This window comes from Sinohyriopsis cumingii, chromosome 12, assembly GCF_028554795.1.
Source record: "Sinohyriopsis cumingii isolate HCF-2022 chromosome 12, ASM2855479v2, whole genome shotgun sequence".
Classification (NCBI taxonomy): domain Eukaryota; kingdom Metazoa; phylum Mollusca; class Bivalvia; order Unionida; family Unionidae; genus Sinohyriopsis; species Sinohyriopsis cumingii.
Genome location: NC_142972.1, coordinates 45,688,474 through 45,710,085, shown reverse-complemented (window position 1 = coordinate 45,710,085; position 21,612 = coordinate 45,688,474). Strand labels below are relative to the sequence as shown.

General features: G+C 39.6%; 1 protein-coding gene across 1 annotated transcript in view; it reads right to left on the bottom strand.

Annotated features, from left to right (window-relative positions):
• Positions 1–1,866: 1,866 nt before the first annotated feature.
• LOC149786373 (sacsin-like) overlaps positions 1,867–21,612 on the bottom strand; it is a 68,532-nt gene continuing 48,786 nt past the window's right edge. The window contains exon 8 of the mRNA XM_089975931.1: positions 1,867–2,460. Coding sequence (XP_089832057.1) covers positions 2,176–2,460 — 285 coding nt within the window. The 3' untranslated portion in view covers positions 1,867–2,175. The remainder of the gene's footprint in view (positions 2,461–21,612) is intronic.

The window sequence follows — 21,612 nt, the reverse complement described above, 5'->3', positions numbered from 1 at the left end:
CTAAAACTATAATTTTAAGTAAACATTGTATTTGATAAGAATGTCTAAAACTGTAATTTTAAGTACACACTGTATTTGATAAGAATGTCTAAAACTAATTTTATGTACATATTTGATAAGAATGTCTAAACCTGTAATTTTATGTAAATATTTGATAAGAATGTCTAAAACTGTAATTTTATGTAAATATTTGATAAGAATGTCTAAAACTGTAATTTTATGTACATATTTGATAAGAATGTCTAAAACTGTAATTTTATGTAAATATTTGATAAGAATGTCTAAAACTGTAATTTTATGTAAATATTTGATAAGAAGGTCTAAAACTGTAATTTTATGTACACATTTGATAAGAATGTCTAAAACTGTAATTTTATGTTCATATTTGATAAAAATGTCTAAAACTATAATTTTATGTACACATTTGATAAATAAAAACTGAAAACAATTTAAAGTCTCATAAAAGGGTCATGTATAAGTCATCACAGCTATTGCACCAGCATGTCACGAACATATGCAAGGCTGCATATCTTGAGCTGAGATGCATCAACTCAGTTCGCAAATATCTTTCAGCTGATGCCACTAAAACACTTGTGTGTTCATTAGTACTTTCAAGACTGGACTATTGTAACTCAATTCTGTCTGGTTCATCTCAATATCTACTCCAGAAACTTCAAAAAGTTCAATACACAGCTGCTCGTATCATACTTAGAGTACCACGATCAGAGCACACCTCCCCGCTGCTCTGTACCCTACACTGGCTACCCATTCAATCCAGAATCAAACACAAAATTTGTTCTTTGTGCTACATTTCACTGTCGGGCTCTAGTCCAACATACCTATCTGACCTCACCCATGTGTACACACCAGCAAGATACTTACACTCCTCTTCTGACAATCGTATATTCATTATTCCAAGTATGAAAACAAAGTCATACGGACAGCATTCTTTTGCATACCAGGGCCCAGCAATGTGGAATGAATTGCCCAATGAACTTAGACACAAAGACACAGTGATGACATTCAAGAGGGCTCTCAAAACTCATTTATTTCGACAGCATGAACAAACTTAAAGACTTAATAATGTTTCCTACCTGAAATATTCTCAGCATGTTTTTTATTTTTTTATATATTCTTTTTAAATTTGTTTTCTAATTTCATGTTGTTTGTTTTTGAAATAATATTATTATGTTTCTTATCTTACAGGTGTTGTCTAAAGTTGTAAAGCACTTAGAGCTTCTAAAGATTAGGCGCTATACAAAGTCCTCATTATTATTATTATTATTATTATCTACTTTTATAAAATACAAACAAAACTTAAGATACCTCCTACCTTTTGAAAAGAATTCTAATCCAAACTCACCAAATTCATTTTAAATAAATAACTCTTTCAGATTTTCTCTATAAACATATCAGAGCAGACACGCATACTGGAACACTACTGACCCTTGGATATCAAACATTTTCATGTACTCTGCAGTGCCGGATTACCAAATAGGCAGAGTAGGCACCCGCCTATTGGCCTCATGCCTTTTATGGGCCCCGCGACAATAATTATTTAATAATTTTTGTTTAATATCATAAAATGTTAATTTGTTTAATAACATTAATAATTGTTAATACTTGTTTTGTGTAAAAAAATTGGTTTATTAAAATTGTTGGTTGGTAAAATTAAAAACGTATTAGGAGATAATTTGCAAGGGGGGCCCCAAGATTTTGACTGCCTAAGGGCCTCCACAGGGTTTAATCAGGCGCTGGCACTCTCTCAGTAAAGAATATCCAGATTTTTCCTTTAATGATATGAAAGCAAAATTAGAAACATTCAATTAATCTTACTTAGTTTACTATAAGAAAACATACAGCAAGTAATTTGGAAACAATTTATCTTTTATATGAATGTCATTGATATATGCTGAACATACAATAGTTCTACAATTGCTCTACAACATATGTAAAATATATTTACACTCTGTCTTGACACCTTTTCTTCCTAAATATTTGTAATCTTGAGTCCTTAATTATAATACATGTAATGACATTTATGGTTATACTGTAGTGTATCAAGCAATCAAATGGAAAGTATAATCTCTCCTGTGTCTATTTACACATATTTCTCTTTCTATATAGCATATTATCCTCATGCTTCCAGTAGTAGCATGTTATACCGAGTTACAATTATCTCAGTATCTGATCTACCAAGTTCAAAATCTGTCTAGTCAAGTCGCATGCTTTTGTTGAGTGCTCACTTGTAAAGAAATCAGCAGGAATGGATGGGATGCAAAATCGATCTGGATATCTCATACGAGTATGTTCCCCAACAAGGTCCTGAAGCTGTCTTGCTAACTCGACGAGGTTAGTATTACTTAATCCACTGGCAATTGAGACAAGGTCATGACTGAATTGCATAGCATTGTTTCCATCATGGGCAAATCTTGCTGCTTTCAGTGACTTCTCTGCAGCCTGAAATCACAAGGTACAGTTTTAAAAGTTTATAATATTCTAAATATCAGTTCCTGTGATAGTACAATCCGATGTTCTAGTCTGCCTGAGTTTAGTACAGTCTAATATTCTAAGTCTGCCTGAGTTTAGTACAGTCTAGTCTTCAAAGTCTGCCTGAGATTAGTACAGTCTAATGTTCTAAGTCAGACTGAGTTTAGTACAGCCTAATCTTCAAAGTCTGCCTGAGATTAGTACAGTTTAATGTTATAAGTCTGCCTGAGATTAGTACAGTCTAATGTTCTAATTAAAGTCTGGGATTACTACCATCCAGTGTTTGTAGTCTGATTGAGTTTAGTACAGCCCAATGTTCTAACCCAATGTTCTGAGATTAATAGAGTCTAATGTTCTGAGACTGTGTCCCATATTTTGGCAGAGCAGGGTAACTTAAGGATCAGACTGTAGACTTGTTTAAGGTCATGATAGTACATGTACCAGTATTTACTATGCTGTACAAGTTAGATCGCCTAATCACTTTCAGCAGCAGAGGGGGCGAATCCGACATTTTGTCCAATCGTTATTTTGCTTAATTATTACTTTCTGCACTCAACGATCTAGTGTCGTCAGCGCCTGGTAAAAAAAAAACGACGTCGGTCCATCTTACACGATGGTGACGTCATTTGGTTTAATTAACACCTTCTGCGCGCCGATCCCCAGCGTCGTCAGCGTCCAGTAAGCACATCGACGACCGCGTCGATGTCATCGCCCCCTCTGCTGCTAAGTGGTTATTTACAATGAAAATTATTTACAACTAACCGAATATTTGGTCAAGTCCGATACGATATCGTGTCCGAGGATCATGTAAATTTATCGTTATGAATCCATGTGGGGTCGACTGAGCATGACTAAAAAAGTTTCGAAAAACATTAAAGTCCATGTCACCGCCGCACCATGTCTGCCAAATATTTCGTAGCGTGTGTGTATCAACGCCGTTGAATACAGCAAGAATATTGCAGTTATCTCTGATTACTTTTGGAATCTGAGTGTATCGTTGTGTGACATATATCACGTCAGTGTTTTTATGCCTGCCTCTGGAAAATATCCTAGCTGGGTTCTTTTGATTGTCTAACATAACATCATCGTACACGACTAGATTGTTAACGTCGCCATCAATATCATCAATACCCGGTGCATCATTGATATCTGTAATAAACTCAATAACATTTTTTTTAGCGATCGCTGATGCATTCTCGTTGAAATCTTTCAACACCTCGTAGCATCGTTGATCATCTACGCTAGGAGCAACCAAATACAACTTATCCCACTTCATCCATCTCATTATTAAATTGAGTAACAATTGCGTCTTGCCGGATCCAGATGGTCCGATGATAATCATCCGGATCGAGTTTGGTAACGCTGCAACATGCTTAACTGGTTCTCTTGTTTTAGTCGCCGAAAAATCAATTATATTCATATTTCTATACATAAATTATGGATCTATATTGTGTGAAGTGTAGAGTACGTACTGGTACAAATGATATGACAACCGCTACAACAAGAAATAACAGATCGGCCCTTACTGGCAAGTGTGTACAATGCGGTACAAAGAAATTTAGATTTATTTCTATTAGACCCGGAGATGTTTTAAAAAAAAGCGAGGAGGTGACATCGCAGCCAAATTGGCAAAACTCCCCGGAACACCGTGGGCAAAGTATCCAGGAGAAAAACACCTCCCAGGATATAACTACTGTGGCCCCGGAACACGATTAGATATTAGACTCGATGATCAAAATCAGCCCAAACCCGGTGAGTATCCAATAAACGCTATCGATAAGGCGTGTCATGCTCATGATGTTGCTTATAAAAGTAGCGATCTGCAACAGCGCCATATCGCGGATGTAAAATTAATTCACGCGCTAAATGCTATTCCTGATAAATCCGTCAAAGAAAAATTGGCCTCATGGTTGGTAAAATCGGCTATGAAAGGTAAATTAATGATTGGCGCTGGTAATTAATAACAATCATCCAAGAAAAACGATGGATTCCATCTATTATTCTCCGAGAGGATACTGGAAGGGGAAGGCCGCAATTGGTAAGCTTGCAAGCGCTGCAAAGGTAACAAAGACCACTGCGGCTAATTGGTTATCCAAACAGGCTATATGGCAAATCTATCTACCACCGCCTAAACAAATCAACTTCTCGCGCTTTGATGTCAGCGTACCTAATGAAGTTCATCAGGCTGATATACTATTTTTGCCGCATGACAACGGTTACAAATACGCGCTAACCGTAGTTGATGTTGCGAGTCGATACAAACAAGCGGAGCCGTTAAAAACAAAGTCGGCAACTGAAGTAGCCGCTGCGTTTGAAAGAATTTATCGAAGAGGCCCTCTGCGCTGGCCAAATCTATTACAAGTTGATCCCGGTAGTGAATTTCGCGGCGCTGTTTTATCAACGCTGAAACATCATAGCGTCGCGATACGACGAGGTCATACTGCGCTACATCGTGATCAGGCAATTGTTGAACGATTCAATCGGACTCTCGCTGAACGGTTATTTGGATATCAATACGCGAAGGAATTCATCCAAGAAAAACGATCTCGTGAATGGGTTAAAAGGTTGCCAGGCGTAATTGCAGCGTTAAATAACGAGATTACCCGAGCAATCAACATGAAGCCCAGCGACGCGATTAAATACGAGTATATACCCGGAAAATTAAAAATAAATAGCGTTTCTAAGCCGATTCTCGGCAATGTCACTGTTAGATATCTATATGAACCAGGAGAGCTTGAAGGCGGTAAAAAAAGGGTTACTGATCCTATTTGGAGTGTTACCACACATAACATATCAACGATAACACGATCAACTGGTAGACCACCGATCTATAGGCTGGATTCAACTGCTCCTCGGCGTGGATTTACACGCGAGCAACTACAAGTGATACCTAACGATACTCAATTGCCCCCACGTGGTCTTAACTAGCGCCGTTGCGTCTATTACACTCAAGACAGGTCAACCTCACATTGTTTTTGACATGACCGAGACTGTTATCGATCCTATCCACGGTAAATTGGCGAGTGTCTTTATCCGAATAACGCCAACTCATTATACAATTGCAACTCGCGCAGTGATTATTCTGTTGTTGTCGTAGCGAGATTATTAATTCGGCATCAATATCAAAACGCCGCTGTTTTTTTTTATCCTGTTGGCGGTAACCCGAGAGTTTTCTATCAATGACGCTTGCATCGATGGTGACTTTGTCGCCGGCTTCGTCAGTGACTCCGTCGGTGACTTCGTCACTGACTCCGTCAATAACAATTCTTCGAAGCTGATTTATCCTTCGTACTCTGGACACTGCAAGATAGACTAGATTCGACCATTCGATGCGATTATCAACTATCCAAACAATTGTGTCCGTGATGGTTAGTCCCTGCGAGGAATGTATTGTTGTTGCGTATCCTAGCGTCCACGGGGATTTATCAGCACGTAGCGCGTCCTCGACGACGCTGATATCAACGAGCACGATATCATTCAGCACGAGAATTTGTTTTTTTGTCCCTGACGCTGTCGGGGCTGGAATTTCAACTTCAATGTTCTGCCGCCGTGTGTCCGCGGGTCTATAACATAACGGCACTGGACGCGTTGGAAACTTTTCCTTATGCAACGTAAACAACTTCCGCTGAAGTGTGTCTCTGACTATCTTTCTACTCGCTACAATCAAATCGTTTGGTCTCCATGTTTCCCAGAATTCATTCAACGGCGTTTCCGGAATCACCTCGCGGATTATTTCACACTGAATTCTATCCGGCTGTAATCTGATTAATTTTTTAACCTCGCGCAGTTGTTCATCAAGTGCTCGGTAATCAGTATCGGTTTCTTCATAATAGTCCACAAAACCCCTTAACCAATCATGTGGACCCTCGCCGACAAATGGTGGTGGTTGGCCATGGTCCCCACACATGATTACCGCTGTATTCGCGCGCAGCAACCACTCAAGAAACATTTGTAAAGTATCTAACGAAACAGTACATATCTCATCCCAGATGATAATGTCGGGAATAAATTTTTCACCCATTCGATCAGGAGTCCACTCACCGCCGCTGTATCGAAAAAAGCTGTGATAAGTAACGGCGTCAACATTTCGTTGTTTTATCTCTCGCGCTAGTCTATGGGTCGGTGTAAGCACGATTATACTTGCCCGCGTTCGAAATAATTCAATTGCCCGAGTCGTCTTTCCTGACCCGCCACAGCCGCTTAAATAAACCGTCTTGTGTCTACAAATTGGATCAGAACACGACGGTGCATTAGACCATTCTGACAATTTATCACCGCGTAAGTAGTTGTTCTCAACGGTGACATCTGCTGACGGGGAATAATCGCGTCGTATTTCATTTTTAATTCTCCATGTACCCCAACTCTCGTCCGGACTAGTAAACCCGGCTACGTTTTCCTTATACGCTACGTCAATATAAAACGAATCAACGGCTACTCTAACCGCGGTATCGGGGAATCTATTTATCATCGAGAATAAATTGATAGCGGCATAACCCAGCATAGACGCCCTCAAATGTGGATACGCCGGGCTGTCTCCATCGCTGTAGGTAACAACTGTACCCAACCTCGTTCCATTGGACAAGAAAGCTGTTTTGCAGTTCACGTATCTATTTTTTGCCACTGCGTCCTTGATTACGAAATCATATTCTGCGTCATCTATAATTAGCCGTGAGCAATATCGTTTGTAGTCGCAGTTTTTTCCACCTTGTGTGAACTTACCAATTATTCTTCTACCGAGATCTTTTGCCTCGTGGTTTCGTTGGTTAAATATCCTCCTGGACCATTCGATGATATATTCCTCGTCGGCATCAATGTGTTTTCTGGACTCGTCAATTATGCTATCTAGACGCTCCGGTTCTGGTAACCAGACTTCAGTCTGTGCCCGGTATGATATAATCGCGTCACTGACAATCAACGAAACTAGCATTTTACAATCAATCATATACCGTAGCAGCGCTATTGGAAGCCATCTCTTTTCAGCTATGTGTCTACCGATCCAAATATAGCAACAGCGATGGAGTCCTGCCGCGAATTCAAATGATACTATGCGAGCGAATCCGGTTAAATCAAAATCAGGCAGTGGTCCATTAATAGCAACACGAGTCATTTCATGTCTGGGGTGTCCAAATCGTTTGAAATACTCAGCGGCGGATCCATACCCGAGAAAACTCGCTGGATAACAGGCAACCATATCAACCGAGATCATAGCGTCGCGGTTGTATTCAGTGTTCCATAGTCCACCGTGATAGTATTCCAAACAACTGGATTGTACATCCGGTAGAAATTCCTTGCGCGTTGGTCTCCACGCATTTTTCCTTGCTGCAACATGAGCTACAACCGATGGAATCGTAAAACAATTTGTTAGCAGTTGTTCATCATGCTCTTCAAATTCCATGGCGGTTTTTTTCATCTTGTTGTGAAACGCTTCAGTGCGATATAATTCACCGTTTGGTCTTACAAACTGATCAAAGGTATCCATGTCGTTTTCAGCGCTGCGAAGTAACCACACTGACACAGGGTCGTTTTTACACAAACAAGCAATAGCATCAAATAGTTTCCTCTCCGCGAGAAAACCGTTCTCTTCCAGGAATTCCCCCGGGATATACTTTACTGTTCTATCCCGTGGAAATATTGTGATCGCGGGCGTCCATGCGTGTTCGTTATGATCAATAATTTTGATTGGGGCTCCATTTGATTTGTACTTTGATTCGTATAATACTTCACCGGTTATCGTTGTAACGGTTATTGGAAATCTCAGCAATGTTTCTAATCTCGCTATGTCGCTGATGGTTGCTCCACGCTCTTTTACGGTTAGTTCCCACTGGTTGATTTTGCTACGTCGTAAATCAGTCAATTTGTTTCCTCGACATGCATTTGTAAAATGCTCTATTATTCGTTCTGCTACACAATTTATCCCCGTTGACTGTTTCATCGGTTTCAGTTTTCCGATATCAGGTTTCTTATTTAACGGGTATATTCCATAAACAACTGCTGTTTCAGGATACGCTCGTTCATAGTATGGTTTGTCAATTCCGGTTAACAACCCCGGCTTGGAGTCGCGGCTGACAATGACTGTTTTCTTGTCGCTGAGAACCGGTTCAAATTTATCACGTATGATCCAATCACCTGATTCCACCCGGACAATGAATTTTACTCTGAAGAAATATCTTTTACCGTCAAGTTGTGATATTATCATTGCTGCGCGGTTGTCGTTCATGGTAGCATCAACAACACCATCAATTCGAAATGTTGACCAACTGTGAGATGCGCCATCACGCTTGAATTCATTGATACAATCGCGTATTTTATTCAACAGGGTTCTATCGTTTATTAACGCTTTTGGTGTGTCCTTGAGGACTCTATCGAGATTGAATTTAATATTTTTCCGGGGTTTAATTGCTGCCAATCTCTCAAACTCATCCATATAATTAAAACAAGTATTTAAATGAAAGAACATAGTATAATGAATCACTGCAAATGGTTGATGATTGGGTCGATAACCCCGTGCAATAAATCATGTAGAGGTGAATTCTGCGGGTATCATTTACAAAGCGTTCGTAATGGTTCTCTTGGCCCCCTACCGTGCTTGGTTTGCCACGTTGGTGTAAGAGGAAAATCGCAGTTGTGTATCAATTGTGGCGGAAAGCGATACAGAGAGTTAAAACGCTATTATGATAAACGAATAAAAAACGCCGTCATTGACCCCACCGCTGACTCAGTCATCAAAACCCCCCAAGACTACGTTGAAAGATTCATAATTAAACCAAATAATAAATTAGACAAATAGTATTATTATACAAATGGACCAAGAATTTCAGCCGCATCCTGTGTTCGTCAGTTACGAGGCGTCTCGCGACGGCATTGTTAGAAACCGCAAACTGAAGAAGCCGGTTGGTACCGTAAATAATCACGGGTATTTAATGTTTGGTGCCGGAAAGAAGAAATATCTCTGTCACAGAATCATCTATGAATGTTTTCACGGATTAATCGAAAATGGGCTTGTGATTGATCATATTAATAATAATAAGACTGATAATTCTCTTACAAACCTGCAAGCCATCTCTCAGAGTGAAAACACCAAAAAAGGTAAAACAGGGAAGCACGCAAAAAAAGCAAAGAGCGTCAAATCGTTTGATACAACAACGCACGAGGAAAAAACATTTCACTCCATGAATGCGGCAGGAAAATATTTTGATATTTGTATGCCCGCAGTACGATTTGTTGCAGAACGAGTATATCAAACAGCGATCTCAAAAAAGACGAGTCACAGAATTCGATTTTCATATATAACAGAAATTAGCGAGTGACAAGGTCACCAGCGCCTATGGCGCTGACAAGGCCACCATGACAGTGTGAAACGTTATTGTCTATTCCGGAAGAAAACAAAGTATGAACACCTTCGGAATTGATACACGGGGTTTCATTTTTTTTTATTTAAAAACAAGATGTTTTATAAGAATAATGAATATCGAAGACATCAATAATATATTAGCCGAGATTTCAAAATTAAAAAATCAAGGAATTGAATTATCTGATGGTCTCGACAGTGAAAAAATATTATCCGATTATGAGATTATTAACGAACAGTCGAAACGGGGGCGTTTTACCCTGGCCCGCGAGTACTTTTTTATAAAACGATTACAACATACGATTAATGAAAACTTGTACCACAATGACGCAAATGCATTCATTGGACTATTTACTGCCGTTGAAATAATACGAAAAAAACTCGGACGTGTTTATGAACGACGCCGGGAGATTTCTAGTAAGATCAAAAACATTAGAAGGATTATAGACGAAAACTCCGGCGAGAAATTAGAAATTGCGAAGCAATTGCAATAATGGTAGGCGAATCACTTACTACTCGGCTAGCCAGAGAGCGGCTAGCGGCGCTTAGAAGGTTTATACCGTTACGGGACAGGGTCCGAGAACAACTTCAAACGCGGCAGCAACTACAAACCGATTTTACTGTTGGAAGCGAACAACTCTTTGCCCCGGTAACCAAAGCGACCAAAGATGTTACGGCGGCAACTGTACCCGTTCTTGGTGCGCTTGAAAAGATAGCGGCTCAGACCGAACAAACAAAAAGGTCTTTAGAAACACTTCCTGCAAAAATAGCGGCTGCTACAACACGGAGGCCACCACCATTCGCTATAACGGAACCACAAGAACCTTATGTTACAATGGCCGACGAGGAAGAACTAGGCGCTACTGCGAAAGAACCAGAAGAAGAAATACCAGAAGAAGAAATACCGGAAGAAGAAATACCGGAAGAAAAAGAAGGGAATATACCCCGTATTGTACTCAAGAAGAGCACAATAGATCAAATTAGAGACTTCAGCAACAGGGAAGAATTAATTAATTTTACTGCCAACAATTTTGCTAAGAGCATACGAGATAAGAAGCATATCAATAGCGGTTACGAGAAAAATATAAAGTCGTTAAAAGACTGGGCAAGAATAGTGTATTTAGCAAGTAAACATAAAGATGCATTACCACATCGTAGTAAATCCGATTACGACGCATTCCACAAGGAAGTTAAGAGTATAACACCAAAAAAAGGAAAAGGATACCCTGTTGGTAAAGAATCCTACGGCGTTACCTGCCCTAATAGTGTTCTCAGTGATATATCACGGCTGGAAGTACTAATCGGAGGAAAACGAGCCGGAAATAACTCTCCGGAAATAATCAATGAGGCCGCTGATATTTGCAAGCGTTTATTTGCAGGCGGTATTATGGACATTAATGCATATCGAACGCTCATAGACGAACTCGTGGATGATTAATTGGAAAACTGGTGTTTTTAATAAGGATGATCATACACTACAATCACGATAAACAAGTACTCGTCTACGTGGTAAACTCGCGATTGCCTGTTTACCGTGCGTACTATGGAGATGGTCTCGGTAGCACCATTGCGGGGTTATTTACAAGAATGGCTCCAAAAGTAGCGCCGTTAGCCAAACAATTAGGAATGAAGGCTATTGATGTTATTCGTGATAAGGGAATTAGTGCTATTGGAGATGTTGCCGGAAGGGCGTTTTCTGCCGCGCGGGACAAACTAATGTCATTGGTGAAATCCAAGAGAAAAAAACAGAAACCACCGGTAATGCCATCAACGACAGTGATGCCTGCAAATGTCAGTAAAGTAATAAATAACGCCGTGGAAGAAAAATTAGAGTCGTTGGCGGCTCAGCCATCCGCCGATGCGGCAACCAACGCGCTCATGAACGCGATAGCGGGGAGTGGTTTAAATTCAAAGAATTTACGACGAAAAAATCGCAATTGAAAACATCAACATGATAAATAATAAAATGTTTGCGCGAACCGCTGATCCCGCGTTTGATATGGACGCCCCAGTACGCAGGGATGATTCTGTCCGCGATTATCAATATTATTCTTATTATGCAGCGCAACCCGACCTACGATCGCGAATTGAACTTCAAGTCCAAGATACCAGTAAATACTTTCTGCCGTGTGAAGCGTTTATCGAAATCGAGGGAGAACTCGTGACAAATGCTGCCGATAATACACCATACGCAGATGACCATCGTGTTCGAGTTGGCTTTGTCAACAACGGTATCATGGCGTTATTTGAGAGCGCCAGATATCTTATTGACGGGCGAGAAATTGAATCAATAGAACGCGAGGTTGATGTTGCAACGACGATAATTGGGTTGGCGAGATACTCGGATGATTATACAAGATCGGCGGGCCCATCTATGATGTTCGCAAAGGATATCACTAATAACGCTGACCATCTTCAGTACGTTAACTTGCTGATGGAAAAAGATACCGCAATTGATCAGGCTGAAGCAAATAACCCAGACCGCAGAGTAAAACCAAACGTTAATTTCAATATTATAAAAAGTCTTAACGATAATTACAATATGGGATTCGCAGCACGAGTAGGAATGTTGCAAGGACCACGCCGACAGTTTTCATGCGCGATTCCACTCCATCACATATTTGGATTCTGCAGAAATGTTAGAAAAGTCATCTATGGGGCTAAGCATACAATCGCGCTGACGCGAAGGGGCGATGATAACAATGCAATATGGCATGCTGCTGGCGTCGCTGCCGGTAAAGTCATTTTAACTAAAATGGCATTGTGGATGCCGGTGCTGACTCCATCAGTTACCACGGAAGCACGATTGTTAGCATTTATGGAACAGGGAGGGAAATCGTTGTTGAGTTGGCTAGCGGTAACAACTGATGCTAAAGAGGATAACGTCACCGATACGTTTACATGGCACCTGGCATCAAAACAGGGTGTTTCAGCCCCGCGTCATATATTCATAGCGTTACAGAATAGGGAACGATTGGGCAGTCAAGAACGCAGCCATATGATATTTGATCAATTAGGAGTCAGGGATGTTTCGCTGAGAATAAACGGACAACAGGAACCATCCGAGGATATACAGCTTAATTACGGTGACAACCATGTCGCACGTGTGTATCATCGATTGCTGTCATATATGGGTCGTGATCAAAACGTCGACACTGGTTTGCAAATATCACAACTTGATTTTAAAAACCTGTATCCGATTTATTACTTTTCGTTGGAACATCTTGATTTAACGAGACAATCCGTCGTTGATATACACTTCCGAGCTCGTATAGCCCCGGGTGGTGTTAATTATAGAGCGGTTGCTGTCATTCTCAGCGATAAATCAATGCTGTTGGAAGGCGTTGGTGGACGAATGAGAATCGTTGATGCACCAGTGGAAAACATGTAATTGAAAACATAAACGCGTTTACAATAAAATGTCGTATAGTGTCGTCAGTGTAGAGTTGACTGATGGTCAAGTCAAGAAATTACGATCAAAGTCGGCTAAACAATGCGGAACCACAATAACGCTGAAGCCGTCACAGATGGCGGGTGGTAATCATAAGATATCGTTGACGGCGCGTCAAATAAAACATTTCAATGATGCGATGAAGAATAAAAAGGGTGTTCAAATAGATTTTTCAGCCGCAGCAATTAAAAACATGGAAAAGACCGGTGGGATATTTCCGCTGTTAGCTGCGATTCCAGCGTTGATTGCCGCGGCCGCACCAGCAGTGGCTAAGGCGGCGGCGTTGGGGGCCGTTGGTACCGCGGCGGGAATGGCATTAAAGAAGGCAACCGGGAAAGGCTACAAAAAAAAACGACCCGTGGCCGGAAAGGGTCTAAGACTACCGGGAACCCCGTATTCATGGTATTCGGGAAAGGGTCTAAGACTACCGGGAACCGTTTATTAACTCGGGAGTTAATGACTCCTGAGTCTATGACTCCTATGTCTAATTTTGATTTAATAGACGCCGCAAACGCGTTAGCGATAAAAAACTTCAGAGGTGTTTTTATGAGGGATCAATTACCGGCGGCCCCAAGGAATACTGAAACAGGCATAATTAACCTCGATGGGTCCTCCGGAGCGGGAACTCATTGGGTTGCATACGCGATTGATCCGCGTGCAATCGTCTATTTTGATTCATACGGGTTAGCCCCGCCGAAAGAGTTCATGCGGTATATCCGGGCGTGTTCAGCCCGGGCGTGTTCAGCCCGGGTTTTTTATTCCACGCTGCCAACACAGCGATTAAGCGACCCACCGATATGTGGCCGCGAGGTATTGAACGTACTCGCGGCGATTTCATCATCGCGAAAACCACCTCATGTGGTTGTAAACGAATACACTAGTGGGGTCGTAGAAGCTCAACGGATTTTAGAGAATAACATTTACAATAATAATGATTGATATTTGGGGACGACCGGTTTCGGCGCTGAAAAAACCCACGGAAACGCCCGCCACCGATGACATAAAAAAACTAATTGAGGATGAAATCGCTGATATGTTGAATTTAACAAGTGTTGACCCGGGCGAAATAGTTGTATTTCAAGACCGCCAGGGTAAATTGAAATCCGGTAATATGTCACTGAATGACGTTTTAACACGACAGCGTGATGCCGACGAGGGCTCTATCGCGTTGTATACCGCCGACGGACGAATCAGACCGGGTGGGCATATATCAGCGGTGACATTAGTCCAGGACGGTTTTACAAGGTTAGATAGATCGGTGACCGAACTTGACGCGCAGGTGAAAAAATCTGCCACCGAGGTGAAAAAATCTGTCACCGATATACAACTCACTACCGCTAGTTTTTTTGGAACCCCGACGGTAACCGAACCGAATCTTGCAACAATAAAAAATACTATTTTGGAGTTTACGACGCTGTCGGGCCAATTTACCTCGTTACGAAAAAATGTTAACAGGATCGATGACAACTTTGATAAATTCCTTGGTAAAAAAAATACCAAACCGGATGAAATCACAATAACTATAAATGATATCACTGCGTATGGACAGGAAATAGAAACAATCAAAACTGATGTTGCAACGAACAAAAGGAGTGTAGACGCGCATGAACGGGAAATAGAAATAATCGGCGCTAATGTTGCAACGATCATAAATAATGTAGACTCGCATGGACGGAAAATAGAAACAATCAAAACTGATGTTACAACGATCATAAATAATATGGACACGCATACACAGGAAATAGGAACAATCAAAACTGATATTGAAGCGAACAAAAAGGGTGTGGACGCGCATACACAGGAAATAGGAACAATCAAAACCGATATTGAAGCGAACAAAAAAAATGTAGACGCGTATTGGCGGGGAATAGGATTAATCAAAACTGATGTTGCAGCGAACAAAAAAGGTATAGACGTACATACATATGAAATAGGAACAATCAAACTTGATGTTGCAGCGAACAAAAAAAGTATGACAGAGCAATTCGAAAAAATAAAAATCCCTCATGAGAACATCATCAACACAGTATACACAATTCGGCATGGATCATTCGATTGGACTCCTACACAGAATACAGTAAATATTACCGCAACTGTTAAGGGTATTTATCGATTGACACTGGTTTCAATGATGCAGTTTAATATATTATCGTCGAGTTCATCCGGGTTTAACAATACAATATCAACAATTATAGACAGGAACGCAACTGAACAGTTTACAATTTATGCCGTTGATAGAAATCTAACCCGGGCAAACATTACATGGTATGTGGAATTTGCAGCGAATCTAAGTAATTAAAAACACTAACCCTTTTAAAATAAAAATGACCACCAAGGAAGTTGAATCAGAGGTATCACCGACGTCACATCAATATCGATTCGATACCGCAAAAGAATTTTCCGCGAATTTGAAAACGCTTTCCGAACAATACCGTGCAAAAATAAAAAAATACCGCAGAAAAATAACCGCCATCGACGCGGTCGTGTACTCGGTATCGGGTATAGTAGCTGGCGCCGGTGTTATTTTATCCACGGTGACCACGATAACCCCGATCGCTGTTCCAATCGCTATCTCCGCGATGACAACAGTTGCTGGAGTTGCCAACGCAATCACTAGAAAGATATCATCGTGTTTTCAGAAAAAACTCAACGAGTATACAGTAAAACATCAAATAGTATCCGACGCATACTCGAAATTATCCGGGTTGATCTCGTTATCGATTGATAATTTGTTCGTATCCGATGTTGAATTCTCCACGATGGTCCAGTTGTATAGCTCCGCGATGTCAAAAATCGAGGATTTTCAACTGGAAGCCGAAACCACCTGGTTGTTGAAATTAGACACTAAAGACAACAAATAATAATAATGTCGCTGAACCCCGAAGGGTTTCAATTACTTCAGCGGATCGCGGAGAACACCACTCCGGTACAAACAAATATGATATCAATAACGTCAACGAAACCCGAATTCAGCGTGAACTTCCCATCGCCGGTTCCAGTGAAGGAAATAGCGCTGGCAAAATTGCGAATATATCACAGTTGGCCTAATATTCGAGCGAACGCATTTAACGGACAACAACCTAATAACTCGCTGGTTTTTGCACGGACAAATAAACCCGATGGAACCCCAAACTGGGAGGAGGTTACAATACCAACTGGGTCATACCAAATAGAGCAAATCAATAAAGAATTTCAACGCAGAATAAAATCGATCACAGGAAAGGAATCAAAAATCGCTATTACGGTTCATGAACCGACGTTATCATCGACGATTGAAATAAGCACACCGGGGTATATGGTTGATATTTATAACAGTTCAATAAGAACCATACTAGGATGGCCTAAGAATCCACTTTATGAAAACCCCGAGGGTAAACAATCGTATCATGAGATTAATCCCAATTATCGAGATGTTTTGTTTGTTATGAAAAACTCGTCACCCCCCGACTGGTTTACATTTCAAGACAGGAATACCATGTATTGGGATTTTAGGTACGAGAAAATTCCTGGATCGCACATCAATGCCGAACTTAATTTAAATGATATCGATAGGTTTTTTATCGAGATTAATCGTATTTGCCAATCACAACTAGAACAGCTACGGGAAACAAAAGCACGAAAACACATTGAGGTGTTAAATCAACTTATATCAGACATGGAATATATCAATGAAAGAATCATCGGGGTAATATCCACTAGCAGAATTGATAATAAACAAAAATTCCTAACCGAGTATAATATCGCAGAAGCCGATTTACCCGATTTCAAGTTTCCAGGATACAACGCGCCAGAACTAAGAAAGTCTCTTAATGATTTTCTCGGTCCATCAACTTATATCCTCAGACACGATAACGGGGATGATGGTAGGCATATTGCTCCATACAACGTAAATATCGCATCGGTGATAGCAATCAATCTAGTGTGTGATGTTATCGAAGGGAGTTACCAGGTAGATACCAATCAATCAAATCAAGCTCAACAGGGATATATCCTTTATTCATTTTCACCAACAGCCCCTCCGGGATTTTTAATCGTTGAGAATCCGATTAATCCGGTCTATATGCGATGCCATGATCGGTTTTTAACGAGAATTAATTTTAAACTCACCGATCAGTCAAATAACCTAATTGATCTACAGGAGGAGGAGTTAGTGATCACTCTGTTTGTAAGATCATTGTAAGCAGCAGAGGGGGCGATGACATCGACGCGGTCGTCGATGTGCTTACTGGACGCTGACGACGCTGGGGATCGGCGCGCAGAAGGTGTTAATTAAACCAAATGACGTCACCATCGTGTAAGATGGACCGACGTCGTTTTTTTTTTACCAGGCGCTGACGACACTAGATCGTTGAGTGCAGAAAGTAATAATTAAGCAAAATAACGATTGGACAAAATGTCGGATTCGCCCCCTCTGCTGCTCTTTCAACTCTTGTGTTGATGTATAATAGCCAAAACATGGCAATTAGGTAATGGTCTGAAATTTCAAAAGGATGTGCTATAAATATATTTTAAGGCATTAAAATACATGTAACACCAGGAACTAAAACATGCTGAATTGCATATATGGGTATATATGCCATGCTATCATTTTGAAAGTCAATAATAATTGTTGTTGCATTGGGCTCAATGCCATTTTGCAGCACATGGAAGGCAATACATGACAAGCAATATATCTGATGGGGAAAGAACCTGGGAAATCCCCTGAGAAGAACCAATGACCCAAGACTAAGCCCATATGGACTGAGTTGAGATGTCAGTGATCTGTAAAGACGAGGGCCTTAAACCACTCAGCCAACAAGGGCCCTTCAAAAATAATAATAATAATAATAATTATTATTATTATTATTATTATTATTATTATTATTATTATTATTATAATAACTACACTGAATTCAGCTGTGTGACAAAAAGAACAATAATGGCAACAGAAATTGCAGGAGCAGAATGATTTGTCAATAGATGATGACATATGCAAATGTACCTAGTATCACAGCCATCCATCTAAACATGCAAAACCAGTGTCATACAGTGCATTTAGCTGAGACAAAAATGGCAATAACTCTAAAAACATATTGTGGGATGAAAGTAACTGGTTGAAATGTAATACATCTTTAAATGCTGACCATAACAAATCACCAAATTTCAAACCAATCCATTGAAAACTGACACTGGTTGCATTCACAAGATCCATCACAGACTGTATTTAGATGAAAGTCAAAAAGGACAATAATTGTCACAACAATTGTGAGCATACAAATTTGTCCAAAATTTGGTAATACAAAATATTTTCTTTAATGTTGAACGTGATGTGCTTACAAGGCAACTGCAATAGTAAAAAATCTTTGCAATGACCTTTGACCTTGGAGGGATACAACTGAGGCCGATAGCTTATCATAGCTAGAGGTGAAGGGCCTGTCCACAAATAAATTGATATTGCCTCTAATATCATCTGGAACTCATGTCAAATACCAAAAAGATTAACCTGTGTGCTAAATTTGGTTTAATATATAAGCATATTGGTTTTAAAAAGATAATGAACTGGTAATATCCACAATATTTATATATATCCACAAATCAGGTTTTATTAAAATCCATTAATAACTGTGTCATCATGCTCGCAAACTATCACAAATAAATACCAGAGTCTGGCCCCTTGACTTTAAAATCAAAGACCAATCACAAAATATTGTTAAAAGTATATTGTGAAAACTCCATATTAATGCCATCATAGTAGTTATTCTGGAATTCTGATCTGCATACTACATGTTACATGTATTATTATAGCAAATAAGTGAGAATCCCATTTGTTGATACAACTGTTCATTTAGAAGTAGCCATAAAAATGTATTCACCATGGCCATCAACATTGCTATTTTAGAGGCTAGAACAACATCATTGTAATATAAGACAAATGAATGCTGCTTGAAGTAGTTTGGGGAAAATAGTCAATCAGACCATCCATTCTGGAGGAGTAGTCTTAATACAATTTTCATGATTACTGCTGTGGATTCCATACTGGGAGATTATAATGCAGGACTAAGAACATATCATAAAAGATTTTCAGTGAAAATTCCAATGCACGTATGACCATCTGTTTTGGAGAAGTAGCAGTGTCAATATTTTCAAGATGGCCTCCATGTTGGCCATGTTGGATTTCAGATTGGCACCATTTAGAAACACCTACAAGTAATTCTATGTCTTTTAGTGACAAAACACAGGTAGATATGATCAACTATTTTAGAGGAGTAAAAATAACATTTTTAAGATGGCCACAATGGGAGATTTACTGGATGTCAGATTGGCACCATTCTCGTTTAAGATCATTACAAGTCATAAGAAGTGAAAACTCCATACTGACATGACCAACTGTTCAGGCAGAGCAGAAATGTAAAGTATTTCAAGATGGTCACAAATCATGTGAAGTTTCACTAATTCCTTCAGAGTGGTTTACGAGGAGTAGCAATAACAAGCACTCAACAAGAGATGAATGGATAGATGCTGGAGGCAGGCCAATTACATGACCTTTACATGTCAGACTGATGAACAGAAAACAATAACAACTTAAAATAATCAGAAATTCAAAATAGAAGCACGATATTAAATTCCTTGCTCCAAGCTCACCAATCAGTTTCCTTTTTTCTGGTAATGTCTAAACCATACCAATAATATGTGATATTCAGACCCATAAATATGCATCGACAAATGAAACAAAGCAATTTTTGTTTGTTAAATTTTAAAAAAAGTTCTTCTTTTCAGTTGTATTTTTCCCTCATGAACAAACTACTATTTTTGTTTCCACATTATTCAATAATAACAGATAAAATGTCACAATGTAAACAAGGAAACAAACTTTAAATATAGATACCATGCTATACTGGATATTGAGAAGCTCCCTCTTAATTTAAGACCAATCACATCCTGAATAATATGCTTTTAGTGAAAACATCATGGCAATAAGACCATTGATTTTGAAAAAGAAGCAGTAACAAGATTTTCAAGATGGTCACCTTGGTGGCCATATTGGATGCTAAATTTGAACCATTTGCTCAGGAGATGCAACTGTTTAGACTTTCAAGATGTCTGCCAATGTGGCCTTAAGACCATCCAAATTTAACTTTAATCCAGGGAAGTGATGTAGAACTAATATGATTGCAAGGAAACCATCTTTTTTCAGTCCAATTGACCTTGAACTTTGACCTTTTGACTCCAAAACATTCAAGCTTCTTTCTTACCCACCAAGTGCAAATTATCCACAAAGTTTGGTATACCTTTAGATGCTGGAGAAGTAGAGTTATTGTGCAAAATTGAAATTACCAAAAAGACAACATCAAACATATTACCCATCTTCAAATAGTAGTCATATTATTTACATGTATTAAATTTTACAGATATCAACCAAAACCCACGAGACTTGTCATGCCAACAAGATTTTGTCACACAGTACAACCAGATACAGTCAAAGAAGGGCAATAACCCTAACAAAATTTGCAGGAGTACAGTGATTTGTGAATATGTGCATCTTCAGTGTGATGACCATAATATGCACCAAGTTTCACACCAATGTACACAACTGTGAGACTAGCTTGATAAATCAACCCTCCAAATCTATGTTCATACTGATGGACAGTTTTTGGGTCTGATGTCACATGTTTATTAAAATATGCAATTTTTCTGCATGCAGATCTTTCTGGAACACATCTGTGTACAGTGTAGACACTTACTGGTATTTGGTAATAGTGATATCTAGCTTGAATTTCAAAATGGCCACAGGACAGAGGGTTATGCTGATCAACATCTATTTACATGTTGCCAAATGTAGGAATTTATTTGAAAATATTATGTACATGTAGTCAATAAAACCCTTCAGCTATTGGTAGCTCCACAGCTGTGAGAAATACCGGTAAGTGTATACATGTACACTGAAGTGTGCTGACAAGATTGTCTGCAGATGTTTGCAGATTTTAATGAATAGGTGATATCAGCCTTTAAACCGCCAGTCAATGTGATCACAGGCATGGGGCTGTTTTATTGGTCTACTATGAGAGTTGCAGCATTAACAAAGTTGTGTGACAGAAACATCTACTGTTGGAAGGAAAGAAAGATGTACACATCAAAAAGTGACTTGTCCTGACCAATTTTTTAAAACTGGTTTTGTTTTTACTATAATTTTCTTTACTTTCCAGTGTCTAACGTCTAAGCTAGACTCTAAAGAAAGTAGCACTATGTTTAATTTAAGTATGACTGTATCATAATCTTAACTTAATTTTATTAGAAGCAGGATTATGCAATGTTTGTATCTGAGATGTACATGTATAGTTATGCA